The 13,944-nt window shown below is 49.0% G+C and overlaps 1 protein-coding gene across 1 annotated transcript in view; it reads right to left on the minus strand.

The window, feature by feature from the left end:
• The window catches only part of LOC140411770 (uncharacterized), a 116,210-nt gene that overhangs the window by 16,847 nt on the left and 85,419 nt on the right, over positions 1-13,944 (minus strand). The window contains exon 3 of the mRNA XM_072500754.1: positions 189-382. Within this exon, the coding sequence (XP_072356855.1) occupies positions 189-320 (132 nt within the window). The 5' untranslated portion in view covers positions 321-382. The remainder of the gene's footprint in view (positions 1-188; positions 383-13,944) is intronic.

Raw genomic sequence — 13,944 nt, forward strand, 5'->3', positions numbered from 1 at the left:
CGGTTTCCTCCCACAAGTCCCGAAAGACATGCTGTTAGATGAACTGGCCATTCTGAATTCTCCCTCTGTGACCCAAACAGGCGCCGGAATGTGGCGACTAGGGGCTTTTCACAGGAACATCATTGCAGTGTTAATGTAAGCCTACTTGTGACAACAATAAAGATTATTCTTTTTCTAATTATACTTACCTTGTCCTCAATGATTACTGCGGGTTTCAGGCAGTCATCTTTTTCACAGAGTTCGAGCCCCTCGGCTACCGCATCCTGTGCAGCGAGTTGGTTCCAGAAGAGGACAGACACGGTTAAGAAGATTCGCAGCATCTTGGTGTCGGTACAGGTCACTGGTGAATTCACTGAATGACCCTCAGCACCTTCAGCTCGATCTGCAGTTTGAGCAGAGAGCTCAGAGATTTTTATACAGTTTTAAGGGGACGATTTTGAATAAAGTTCAGCTACGGGAACATCAGATGTTGAAGAAACGCCCCAGCTGATTAACTATGGAAATGTTGTTTGGTGTTTTGATCACAGCCTGGAATTTAGAAACCATTTAGAAATCACGGGCAGCACGGTAGCACAATGGTTAGCACTGTTGCTTCAGTGCTCCAGGGTCCCTGGTTCGATTCCAGGCTTGGGTCTCTGTCTGTGTGGAGTCTGCACGTTCTCCCTGTGTCTGCGTGGGTTTCCTCCGGGTGCTCCGGTTTCCTCCCACAAGTCCCGAAAGACGTGCTATTGGTGAATTGGACATTCTGAATTCTCCCTCTGTGTACCTAAACAGGCGCAGGAATGTGGCGACCAGGGGCTTTTCACAGTAACTTCATTGCAGTGTTAATGTAAGCCTGCTTGTAACAATAATAAAGGTTATTATTATCTCTGTGATGCCGTTTACCGGGAAATGTGAACCGCCCGGGGCAGATATTTCACGATTGATTCCAGTTCACACACTCAGCATTGACCCCCCTGCCTGAGTTAGACAGGAAATGTGAACCGCCTGGGGCAGATATTTCACTATTGATTCCAGTTCACACACTCAGCATTGACCCCCCTGCCTGAGTTAGACAGGAAATGTGAACCGCCCGGGGCAGATATTTCACTATTGATTCCAATTCACACACTCAGCATTGACCCCCCTGCCTGAGTTAGACAGGAAATGTGAACCGCCCGGGGCAGATATTTCACTATTGATTCCAGTTCACACACTCAGCATTGACCCCCCTGCCTGAGTTAGACAGGAAATGTGAACCGCCCGGGGCAGATATTTCACTATTGATTACTGTTCACACACTCAGCATTGTCCCCCCTGCCTGAGTTAGACAGGTAATGTGAACCGCCCGGGACAGATATTTCACTATTGAATCCAGTTCACACACTCAGCATAGACCTCCCTGCCTGAGTTAGACAGGAAATGTGAACCGCCCGGGGCAGATATTTCAGTATTGATTCCAGTTCACACACTCAGCATTGACACCCTGCCTGAGTTAGACAGGAAATGTGAACCGCCCGGGGCAGATATTTCAATCTTGATTCCAGTTCACACACTCAGCATTGATCCCACTGCCTGAGTTGGACAGGAAATGTGAACCGCCCGGGGCAGATATTTCACTATTGATTCCAGTTCACACACTCAGCATCGTTCCCCCTGCCTGAGTCAGACAGGAAATGTGAACCGCCCGGGGCAGATATTTCACTATTAATTCCAGTTCACACACTCAGCATTGTCCCCGCTGCCTGAGTTAGACAGGAAATGTGAACCGCCCGGGGCAGATATTTCACTATTGATTCCAGTTCACACACTCAGCATTGACCCCCCTGCCTGAGTTAGACAGGAAATGTGAACCGCCCGGGGCAGATATTACACTATTGATTCCAGTTCACACACTCAGCATTGATCACCCTGTCTGAGTTAGACAGGAAATGTGAACCGCCCAGGGCAGATATTTCACTATTGATTCCAGTTCACACACTCAGCATTGACCCCCCTGCCTGAGTTAGACAGGAAATGTGAACCGCCTGGGGCAGATATTTCACTATTGATTCCAGTTCACACACTCAGCATTGACCCCCCTGCCTGAGTTAGACAGGAAATGTGAACCGCCCGGGGCAGATATTTCACTATTGATTCCAATTCACACACTCAGCATTGACCCCCCTGCCTGAGTTAGACAGGAAATGTGAACCGCCCGGGGCAGATATTTCACTATTGATTCCAGTTCACACACTCAGCATTGTCCCCCCTGCCTGAGTTAGACAGGTAATGTGAACCGCCCGGGACAGATATTTCACTATTGAATCCAGTTCACACACTCAGCATAGACCTCCCTGCCTGAGTTAGACAGTAAATGTGAACCGCCCGGGGCAGATATTTCACTATTGATTCCAGTTCACACACTCAGCATTGACCCCCTGCCTGAGTTAGACAGGAAATGTGAACCGCCCGGGGCAGATATTTCAATCTTGATTCCAGTTCACACACTCAGCATTGATCCCACTGCCTGAGTTGGACAGGAAATGTGAACCGCCCGGGGCAGATATTTCACTATTGATTCCAGTTCACACACTCAGCATCGTTCCCCCTGCCTGAGTCAGACAGGAAATGTGAACCGCCCGGGGCAGATATTTTACTATTAATTCCAGTTCACACACTCAGCATTGTCCCCGCTGCCTGAGTTAGACAGGAAATGTGAACCGCCCGGGGCAGATATTTCACTATTGATTCCAGTTCACACACTCAGCATTGACCCCCCTGCCTGAGTTAGACAGGAAATGTGAACCGCCCGGGGCAGATATTACACTATTGATTCCAGTTCACACACTCAGCATTGACCCGCCTGCCTGAGTTAGACAGGAAATGTGAACCGCCCGGGGCAGATATTTCACTATTGATTCCAGTTCACACACTCAGCATTGACCCCCTGCCTGAGTTAGACAGGAAATGTGAACCGCCCGGGGCAGATATTTCACTATTGATTCCAGTTCACACACTCAGCATTAACCCCCCTGCCTGAGTTAGACAGGAAATGTGAACCGCCCGGGGCAGATATTTCACTATTGATTCCAGTTCACACACTCAGCATTGACCCCCCTGCCTGAGTTAGACAGGAAATGTGAACCGCCCGGGGCAGATATTTCACTATTGATTCCTGTTCACACACTCAGCATTGACCCCCCTGCCTGAGTTAGACAGGAAATGTGAACCGCCCGGGGCAGATATTTCAATATTGATTCCAGTTCACACACTCAGCATTGACCCCCCTGCCTGAGTTAGACAGAAAATGTGAACCGCCCGGGGCAGATACTTCACTATTGATTCCAGTTCACACACTCAGCATTGAAACCCCTGCCTGAGTTAAACAGGAAATGTGAACCGCCCGGGGCAGATATTTCACTATTGATTCCAGTTCACACACTCAGCATTGACCCCCCTGCCTGAGTTAGACAGGAAATGTGAACCGCCCGGGGCAGATATTTCACTATTGATTCCAGTTCACACACTCAGCATTGATCCCCCTGCCTGAGTTAGACAGGAAATGTGAACCGCCCGGGGCAGATATTTCACTATTGATTCCAGTTCACACACTCAGCATTGATCCCCCTGCCTGAGTTAGACAGGAAATGTGAACCGCCCGGGGCAGATATTTCACTATTGATTCCAGTTCACACACTCAGCATTTATCCCCTTCCCAGAGTTAGACAGGAAATGTGAACCGCCCGGGGCAGATATTTCACTATTGATTCCAGTTCACACACTCAGCATTGATCACCCTGTCTGAGTTAGACAGGAAATTGAACCGCCCGGGGCAGATATTTCACTATTGATTCCAGTTCACACACTCAGCATTGACCCCCCTGCCTGAGTTCGACAGGATATGTGAACCGCCCGGTTCAGATATTTCACTATTGATTCCAGTTCACACACTCTGTATTGACCCCCCTGCCTGAGTTAGGCAGGAAATGTGAACCGCCCGGGGCAGATATTTCACTATTGAATCCAGTTCACACACTCAGCATTGACCCCCGTGCCTGAGTTAGACAGGAAATGTGAACCGCCCGGGGCAGATATTTCACTATTGATTCCAGTTCACACACTCAGCATTGACCCCCTGCCTGAGTTAGACAGGAAATGTGAACCGCCCGGGGCAGATATTTCACTATTGATTCCAGTTCACACACTCAGCATTAACCCCCCTGCCTGAGTTAGACAGGAAATGTGAACCGCCCGGGGCAGATATTTCACTATTGATTCCTGTTCACACACTCAGCATTGACCCACCTGCCTGAGTTAGACAGGAAATGTGAACCGCCCGGGGCAGATATTTCAATATTGATTCCAGTTCACACACTCAGCATTGACCCCCCTGCCTGAGTTAGACAGAAAATGTGAACCGCCCGGGGCAGATACTTCACTATTGATTCCAGTTCACACACTCAGCATTGAAACCCCTGCCTGAGTTAAACAGGAAATGTGAACCGCCCGGGGCAGATATTTCACTATTGATTCCAGTTCACACACTCAGCATTGACCCCCCTGCCTGAGTTAGACAGGAAATGTGAACCGCCCGGGGCAGATATTTCACTATTGATTCCAGTTCACACACTCAGCATTGATCCCCCTGCCTGAGTTAGACAGGAAATGTGAACCGCCCGGGGCAGATATTTCACTATTGATTCCAGTTCACACACTCAGCATTGATCCCCCTGCCTGAGTTAGACAGGAAATGTGAACCGCCCGGGGCAGATATTTCACTATTGATTCCAGTTCACACACTCAGCATTTATCCCCTTCCCTGAGTTAGACAGGAAATGTGAACCGCCCGGGGCAGATATTTCACTATTGATTCCAGTTCACACACTCAGCATTGATCACCCTGTCTGAGTTAGACAGGAAATTGAACCGCCCGGGGCAGATATTTCACTATTGATTCCAGTTCACACACTCAGCATTGACCCCCCTGCCTGAGTTCGACAGGATATGTGAATCGCCCGGTTCAGATATTTCACTATTGATTCCAGTTCACACACTCTGTATTGACCCCCCTGCCTGAGTTAGGCAGGAAATGTGAACCGCCCGGGGCAGATATTTCACTATTGAATCCAGTTCACACACTCAGCATTGACCCCCGTGCCTGAATTAGACAGGAAATGTGAACCTCCCGGGGCAGATATTTCACTATTGATTCCAGTTCACACACTCAGCATTGATCCCCCTGCCTGAGTTAGACAGGAAATGTGAACCGCCCGGGGCAGATATTTCAATATTGATTCCAGTTCACACACTCAGCATTGACCCCGCTGCCTGAGTTAGACAGGAAATGTGAACCGCATGGGGCATATATTTCACTATTGATTACAGTTCACACACTCAGCATTGATCCCCCTGCCTGAGTTAGACAGGAAATGTGAACCGCCCGGGGCAGATATTTCACTATTGATTCCAGTTCACACACTCAGCATTGACCCCCCTGCCTGAGTTAGACAGGAAATGTGAACCGTCCGGAGCAGATATTTCACTATTGATTCCAGTTCACACACTCAGCATTGACCCCCCTGCCTGAGTTAGACAGGAAATGTGAACCGCCCGGGGCAGATATTTCACTATTGATTCCAATTCACACACTCAGCATTGATCCCCCTGCCTGAGTTAGACAGGAGATGTGAACCGCCCGGGGCAGATATTTCACTATTGATTCCAGTTCACACACTCAGCATTGATCCCCCTGCCTGAGTTAGACAGGAAATGTGAACCGCCCGGGGCAGATATTTCACTATTGATTCCAGTTCACACACTCAGCATTTATCCCCCTGCCTGAGTTAGACAGGAAATGTGAACCGCCCGAGGCAGATATTTCACTATTCATTCCAGTTCACACACGCAGCATTGTTCACCCTGTCTGAGTTAGACAGGAAATTGAACCGCCCGGGGCAGATATTTCACTATTGATTCCAGTTCACACACTCAGCATTGACCCCCCTGCCTGAGTTAGACAGGAAATGTGAACCGCCCGGGGCAGATATTTCACTATTGATTCCTGTTCACACACTCAGCATTGACCCCCCTGCCTGAGTTAGACAGGAAATGTGAACCGCCCGGGGCAGATATTTCAATATTGATTCCAGTTCACACACTCAGCATTGACCCCCCTGCCTGAGTTAGACAGAAAATGTGAACCGCCCGGGGCAGATACTTCACTATTGATTCCAGTTCACACACTCAGCATTGAAACCCCTGCCTGAGTTAAACAGGAAATGTGAACCGCCCGGGGCAGATATTTCACTATTGATTCCAGTTCACACACTCAGCATTGACCCCCCTGCCTGAGTTAGACAGGAAATGTGAACCGCCCGGGGCAGATATTTCACTATTGATTCCAGTTCACACACTCAGCATTGATCCCCCTGCCTGAGTTAGACAGGAAATGTGAACCGCCCGGGACAGATATTTCACTATTGATTCCAGTTCACACACTCAGCATTGATCCCCCTGCCTGAGTTAGACAGGAAATGTGAACCGCCCGGGGCAGATATTTCACTATTGATTCCAGTTCACACACTCAGCATTTATCCCCTTCCCTGAGTTAGACAGGAAATGTGAACCGCCCGGGGCAGATATTTCACTATTGATTCCAGTTCACACACTCAGCATTGATCACCCTGTCTGAGTTAGACAGGAAATTGAACCGCCCGGGGCAGATATTTCACTATTGATTCCAGTTCACACACTCAGCATTGACCCCCCTGCCTGAGTTCGACAGGATATGTGAACAGCCCGGTTCAGATATTTCACTATTGATTCCAGTTCACACACTCTGTATTGACCCCCCTGCCTGAGTTAGGCAGGAAATGTGAACCGCCCGGGGCAGATATTTCACTATTGAATCCAGTTCACACACTCAGCATTGACCCCCGTGCCTGAGTTAGACAGGAAATATGAACCGCCCGGGGCAGATATTTCACTATTGATTCCAGTTCACACACTCAGCATTGACCCCCTGCCTGAGTTAGACAGGAAATGTGAACCGCCCGGGGCAGATATTTCACTATTGATTCCAGTTCACACACTCAGCATTAACCCCCCTGCCTGAGTTAGACAGGAAATGTGAACCGCCCGGGGCAGATATTTCACTATTGATTCCAGTTCACACACTCAGCATTGACCCCCCTGCCTGAGTTAGACAGGAAATGTGAACCGCCCGGGGCAGATATTTCACTATTGATTCCTGTTCACACACTCAGCATTGACCCCCCTGCCTGAGTTAGACAGGAAATGTGAACCGCCCGGGGCAGATATTTCAATATTGATTCCAGTTCACACACTCAGCATTGACCCCCCTGCCTGAGTTAGACAGAAAATGTGAACCGCCCGGGGCAGATACTTCACTATTGATTCCAGTTCACACACTCAGCATTGAAACCCCTGCCTGAGTTAAACAGGAAATGTGAACCGCCCGGGGCAGATATTTCACTATTGATTCCAGTTCACACACTCAGCATTGACCCCCCTGCCTGAGTTAGACAGGAAATGTGAACCGCCCGGGGCAGATATTTCACTATTGATTCCAGTTCACACACTCAGCATTGATCCCCCTGCCTGAGTTAGACAGGAAATGTGAACCGCCCGGGGCAGATATTTCACTATTGATTCCAGTTCACACACTCAGCATTGATCCCCCTGCCTGAGTTAGACAGGAAATGTGAACCGCCCGGGGCAGATATTTCACTATTGATTCCAGTTCACACACTCAGCATTTATCCCCTTCCCTGAGTTAGACAGGAAATGTGAACCGCCCGGGGCAGATATTTCACTATTGATTCCAGTTCACACACTCAGCATTGATCACCCTGTCTGAGTTAGACAGGAAATTGAACCGCCCGGGGCAGATATTTCACTATTGATTCCAGTTCACACACTCAGCATTGACCCCCCTGCCTGAGTTCGACAGGATATGTGAACCGCCCGGTTCAGATATTTCACTATTGATTCCAGTTCACACACTCTGTATTGACCCCCCTGCCTGAGTTAGGCAGGAAATGTGAACCGCCCGGGGCAGATATTTCACTATTGAATCCAGTTCACACACTCAGCATTGACCCCCGTGCCTGAGTTAGACAGGAAATGTGAACCTCCCGGGGCAGATATTTCACTATTGATTCCAGTTCACACACTCAGCATTGATCCCCCTGCCTGAGTTAGACAGGAAATGTGAACCGCCCGGGGCAGATATTTCAATATTGATTCCAGTTCACACACTCAGCATTGACCCCGCTGCCTGAGTTAGACAGGAAATGTGAACCGCATGGGGCATATATTTCACTATTGATTCCAGTTCACACACTCAGCATTGATCCCCCTGCCTGAGTTAGACAGGAAATGTGAACCGCCCGGGGCAGATATTTCACTATTGATTCCAGTTCACACACTCAGCATTGACCCCCCTGCCTGAGTTAGACAGGAAATGTGAACCGTCCGGAGCAGATATTTCACTATTGATTCCAGTTCACACACTCAGCATTGACCCCCCTGCCTGAGTTAGACAGGAAATGTGAACCGCCCGGGGCAGATATTTCACTATTGATTCCAATTCACACACTCAGCATTGATCCCACTGCCTGAGTTAGACAGGAGATGTGAACCGCCCGGGGCAGATATTTCACTATTGATTCCAGTTCACACACTCAGCATTGATCCCCCTGCCTGAGTTAGATAGGAAATGTGAACCGCCCGGGGCAGATATTTCACTATTGATTCCAGTTCACACACTCAGCATTTATCCCCCTGCCTGAGTTAGACAGGAAATGTGAACCGCCCGAGGCAGATATTTCACTATTCATTCCAGTTCACACACGCAGCATTGTTCACCCTGTCTGAGTTAGACAGGAAATTGAACCGCCCGGGGCAAATATTTCACTATTGATTCCAGTTCACACACTCAGCATTGACCCCCCTGCCTGAGTTCGACAGGATATGTGAACCGCCCGGTTCAGATATTTCACTATTGATTCCAGTTCACACACTCTGCATTGACCCCCCTGCCTGAGTTAGACAGGAAATGTGAACCGCCCGGAGCAGATATTTCACTATTGAATCCAGTTCACACACTCAGCATTGACCCCCCTGCCTGAGTTAGACAGGAAATGTGAACCTCCCGGGGCAGATATTTCACTATTGATTCCAGTTCACACACTCAGCATTGATCCCCCTGCCTGAGTTAGACAGGAAATGTGAACCGCCCGAGGCAGATATTTCACTATTGATTCCAGTTCACACACTCAGCATAGACCCCCCTGCCTGAGTTAGACAGGAAATGTGAACCGCCCGGGGCAGATATTTCAGTATTGATTCCAGTTCACACACTCAGCATTGACCCCCTGCCTGAGTTAGACAGGAAATGTGAACCGCCCGGGGCAGATATTTCAATATTGATTCCAGTTCACACACTCAGCATTGATCCCACTGCCTGAGTTGGACAGGAAATGTGAACCGCACGGGGCAGATATTTCACTATTGATTCCAGTTCACACACTCAGCATCGTTCCCCCTGCCTGAGTCAGACAGGAAATGTGAACCGCCCGGGGCAGATATTTCACTATTAATTCCAGTTCACACACTCAGCATTGTCCCCGCTGCCTGAGTTAGACAGGAAATGTGAACCGCCCGGGGCAGATATTTCACTATTGATTCCAGTTCACACACTCAGCATTGACCCCCCTGCCTGAGTTAGACAGGAAATGTGAACCGCCCGGGGCAGATATTACACTATTGATTCCAGTTCACACACTCAGCATTGACCCGCCTGCCTGAGTTAGACAGGAAATGTGAACCGCCCGGGGCAGATATTTCACTATTGATTCCAGTTCACACACACAGCATTGACCCCCTGCCTGAGTTAGACAGGAAATGTGAACCGCCCGGGGCAGATATTTCACTATTGATTCCAGTTCACACACTCAGCATTAACCCCCCTGCCTGAGTTAGACAGGAAATGTGAACCGCCCGGGGCAGATATTTCACTATTGATTCCAGTTCACACACTCAGCATTGACCCCCCTGCCTGAGTTAGACAGGAAATGTGAACCGCCCGGGGCAGATATTTCACTATTGATTCCTGTTCACACACTCAGCATTGACCCCCCTGCCTGAGTTAGACAGGAAATGTGAACCTCCCGGGGCAGATATTTCAATATTGATTCCAGTTCACACACTCAGCATTGACCCCCCTGCCTGAGTTAGACAGAAAATGTGAACCGCCCGGGGCAGATACTTCACTATTGATTCCAGTTCACACACTCAGCATTGAAACCCCTGCCTGAGTTAAACAGGAAATGTGAACCGCCCGGGGCAGATATTTCACTATTGATTCCAGTTCACACACTCAGCATTGACCCCCCTGCCTGAGTTAGACAGGAAATGTGAACCGCCCGGGGCAGATATTTCACTATTGATTCCAGTTCACACACTCAGCATTGATCCCCCTGCCTGAGTTAGACAGGAAATGTGAACCGCCCGGGGCAGATATTTCACTATTGATTCCAGTTCACACACTCAGCATTGATCCCCCTGCCTGAGTTAGACAGGAAATGTGAAGCGCCCGGGGCAGATATTTCACTATTGATTCCGGTTCACACACTCAGCATTTATCCCCTTCCCTGAGTTAGACAGGAAATGTGAACCGCCCGGGGCAGATATTTCACTATTGATTCCAGTTCACACACTCAGCATTGATCACCCTGTCTGAGTTAGACAGGAAATTGAACCGCCCGGGGCAGATATTTCACTATTGATTCCAGTTCACACACTCAGCATTGACCCCCCTGCCTGAGTTCGACAGGATATGTGAACCGCCCGGTTCAGATATTTCACTATTGATTCCAGTTCACACACTCTGTATTGACCCCCCTGCCTGAGTTAGGCAGGAAATGTGAACCGCCCGGGGCAGATATTTCACTATTGAATCCAGTTCACAGACTCAGCATTGACCCACGTGCCTGAGTTAGACAGGAAATGTGAACCTCCCGGGGCAGATATTTCACTATTGATTCCAGTTCACACACTCAGCATTGATCCCCCTGCCTGAGTTAAACAGGAAATGTGAACCGCCCGGGGCAGATATTTCAATATTGATTCCAGTTCACACACTCAGCATTGACCCCGCTGCCTGAGTTAGACAGGAAATGTGAACCGCATGGGGCATATATTTCACTATTGATTCCAGTTCACACACTCAGCATTGATCCCCCTGCCTGAGTTAGACAGGAAATGTGAACCGCCCGGGGCAGATATTTCACTATTGATTCCAGTTCACACACTCAGCATTGACCCCCCTGCCTGAGTTAGACAGGAAATGTGAACCGTCCGGAGCAGATATTTCACTATTGATTCCAGTTCACGCACTCAGCATTGACCCCCCTGCCTGAGTTAGACAGGAAATGTGAACCGCCCGGGGCAGATATTTCACTATTGATTCCAATTCACACACTCAGCATTGATCCCCCTGCCTGAGTTAGACAGGAGATGTGAACCGCCCGGGGCAGATATTTCACTATTGATTCCAGTTCACACACTCAGCATTGATCCCCCTGCCTGAGTTAGACAGGAAATGTGAACCGCCCGGGGCAGATATTTCACTATTGATTCCAGTTCACACACTCAGCATTTATCCCCCTGCCTGAGTTAGACAGGAAATGTGAACCGCCCGAGGCAGATATTTCACTATTCATTCCAGTTCACACACGCAGCATTGTTCACCCTGTCTGAGTTAGACAGGAAATTGAACCGCCCTGGGCAGATATTTCACTATTGATTCCAGTTCACACACTCAGCATTGACCCCCCTGCCTGAGTTCGACAGGATATGTGAACCGCCCGGTTCAGATATTTCACTATTGATTCCAGTTCACACACTCTGCATTGACCCCCCTGCCTGAGTTAGACAGGAAATGTGAACCGCCCGGGGCAGATATTTCACTATTGAATCCAGTTCACACACTCAGCATAGACCCCCCTGCCTGATTTAGACAGGAAATGTGAACCGCCCGGGGCAGATATTTCACTATTGATTCCAGTTCACACACTCAGCATTGACCCGCCTGCATGAGTTAGACAGGAAATGTGAACCGCCCGGGGCAGATATTTCACTATTGATTCCAGTTCACACACTCAGCATTGACCCCCCTGCCTGAGTTAGGCAGGAAATGTGAACCGCCCGGGGCAGATATTTCACTATTGATTCCAGTTCACACACTCAGCATTGACCCCCTGCCTGAGTTAGACAGGAAATGTGAACCTCCCGGGGCAGATATTTCACTATTGATTCCAGTTCACACACTCAGCATTGACCCCCCTGCCTGAGTTATACAGGAAATGTGAACCGCCCGGGGCAGATATTTCACTATTGATTCTAGTTCACACACTCAGCATTGACCCCCCTGCCTGAGTTAGACAGGAAATGTGAACCGCCCGGTGCAGATATTTCACTATTGATTCCAGTTCACACACTCAGCATTGACCCCCCTGCCTGAGTTAGACAGGAAATGTGAACCGCCTGGGGCAGATATTTCACTATTGATTCCAGTTCACACACTCAGCAATTACCCCCCTGCCTGAGTTAGACTGGAAATGTGAACCGCCCGGGGCAGATATTTCAATATTGATTCCAGTTCACACACTCAGCATTGATCCCCCTGCCTGAGTTAGACAGGAAATGTGAACCGTCCGGAGCAGATATTTCACTATTGATTCCAGTTCACACACTCAGCATTGACCCCCCTGCCTGAGTTAGACAGGAAATGTGAACCACCCGGGGCAGATATTTCACTATTTATTCCAGTTCACACACTCAGCATTGATCCCCCTGCCTGAGTTAGACAGGAAATGTGAACCGCCCGGGGCAGATATTTCACTATTGATTCCAGTTCACACACTCAGCATTGACCCCCCTGCCTGAGTTAGACAGGAAATGTGAACCGCCTGGGGCAGATATTTCACTATTGATTCCAGTTCACACACTCAGCAATGACCCCCCTGCCTGAGTTAGACTGGAAATGTGAACCGCCCGGGGCAGATATTTCAATATTGATTCCAGTTCACACACTCAGCATTGATCCCCCTGCCTGAGTTAGACAGGAAATGTGAACCGTCCGGAGCAGATATTTCACTATTGATTCCAGTTCACACACTCAGCATTGACCCCCCTGCCTGAGTTAGACAGGAAATGTGAACCGCCCGGGGCAGATATTTCACTATTGATTCCAGTTCACACACTCAGCATTGATCACCCTGCCTGAGTTAGACAGGAAATGTGAACCGCCCGGGGCAGATATTTCACTATTGATTCCAGTTCACACACTCAGCATTGATCCCCCTGCCTGAGTTAGACAGGAAATGTGAACCGCCCGGGGCAGATATTTCACTATTGATTCCAGTTCACACACTCAGCATTTATCCCCCTGCCTGAGTTAGACAGGAAATGTGAACCGCCCGAGGCAGATATTTCACTATTGATTCCAGTTCACACACTCAGCATTGATCCCCCTGCCTGAGTTAGACAGGAAATGTGAACCGCCCGGGGCAGATATTTCACTATTGATTCCAGTTCACACACTCAGCATTTATCCCCCTGCCTGAGTTAGACAGGAAATGTGAACCGCCCGGGGCAGATATTTCACTATTGATTCCAGTTCACACACTCAGCATTGACCCCCCTGCCTGAGTTCGACAGGATATGTGAACCGCCCGGTTCAGATATTTCACTATTGATTCCAGTTCACACACTCTGCATTGACCCCCCTGCCTGAGTTAGACAGGAAATGTGAACCACCCGGGGCAGATATTTCACTATTGAATCCAGTTCACACACTCAGCATTGATCCCCTGCCTGAGTTAGACAGGAAATGTGAACCTCCCGGGGCAGATATTTCACTATTGATTCCAGTTCACACACTCAGCATTGATCCCC

Source organism: Scyliorhinus torazame, chromosome 4, assembly GCF_047496885.1.
Source record: "Scyliorhinus torazame isolate Kashiwa2021f chromosome 4, sScyTor2.1, whole genome shotgun sequence".
In the NCBI taxonomy this organism is placed as follows: Eukaryota; Metazoa; Chordata; class Chondrichthyes; order Carcharhiniformes; family Scyliorhinidae; genus Scyliorhinus; species Scyliorhinus torazame.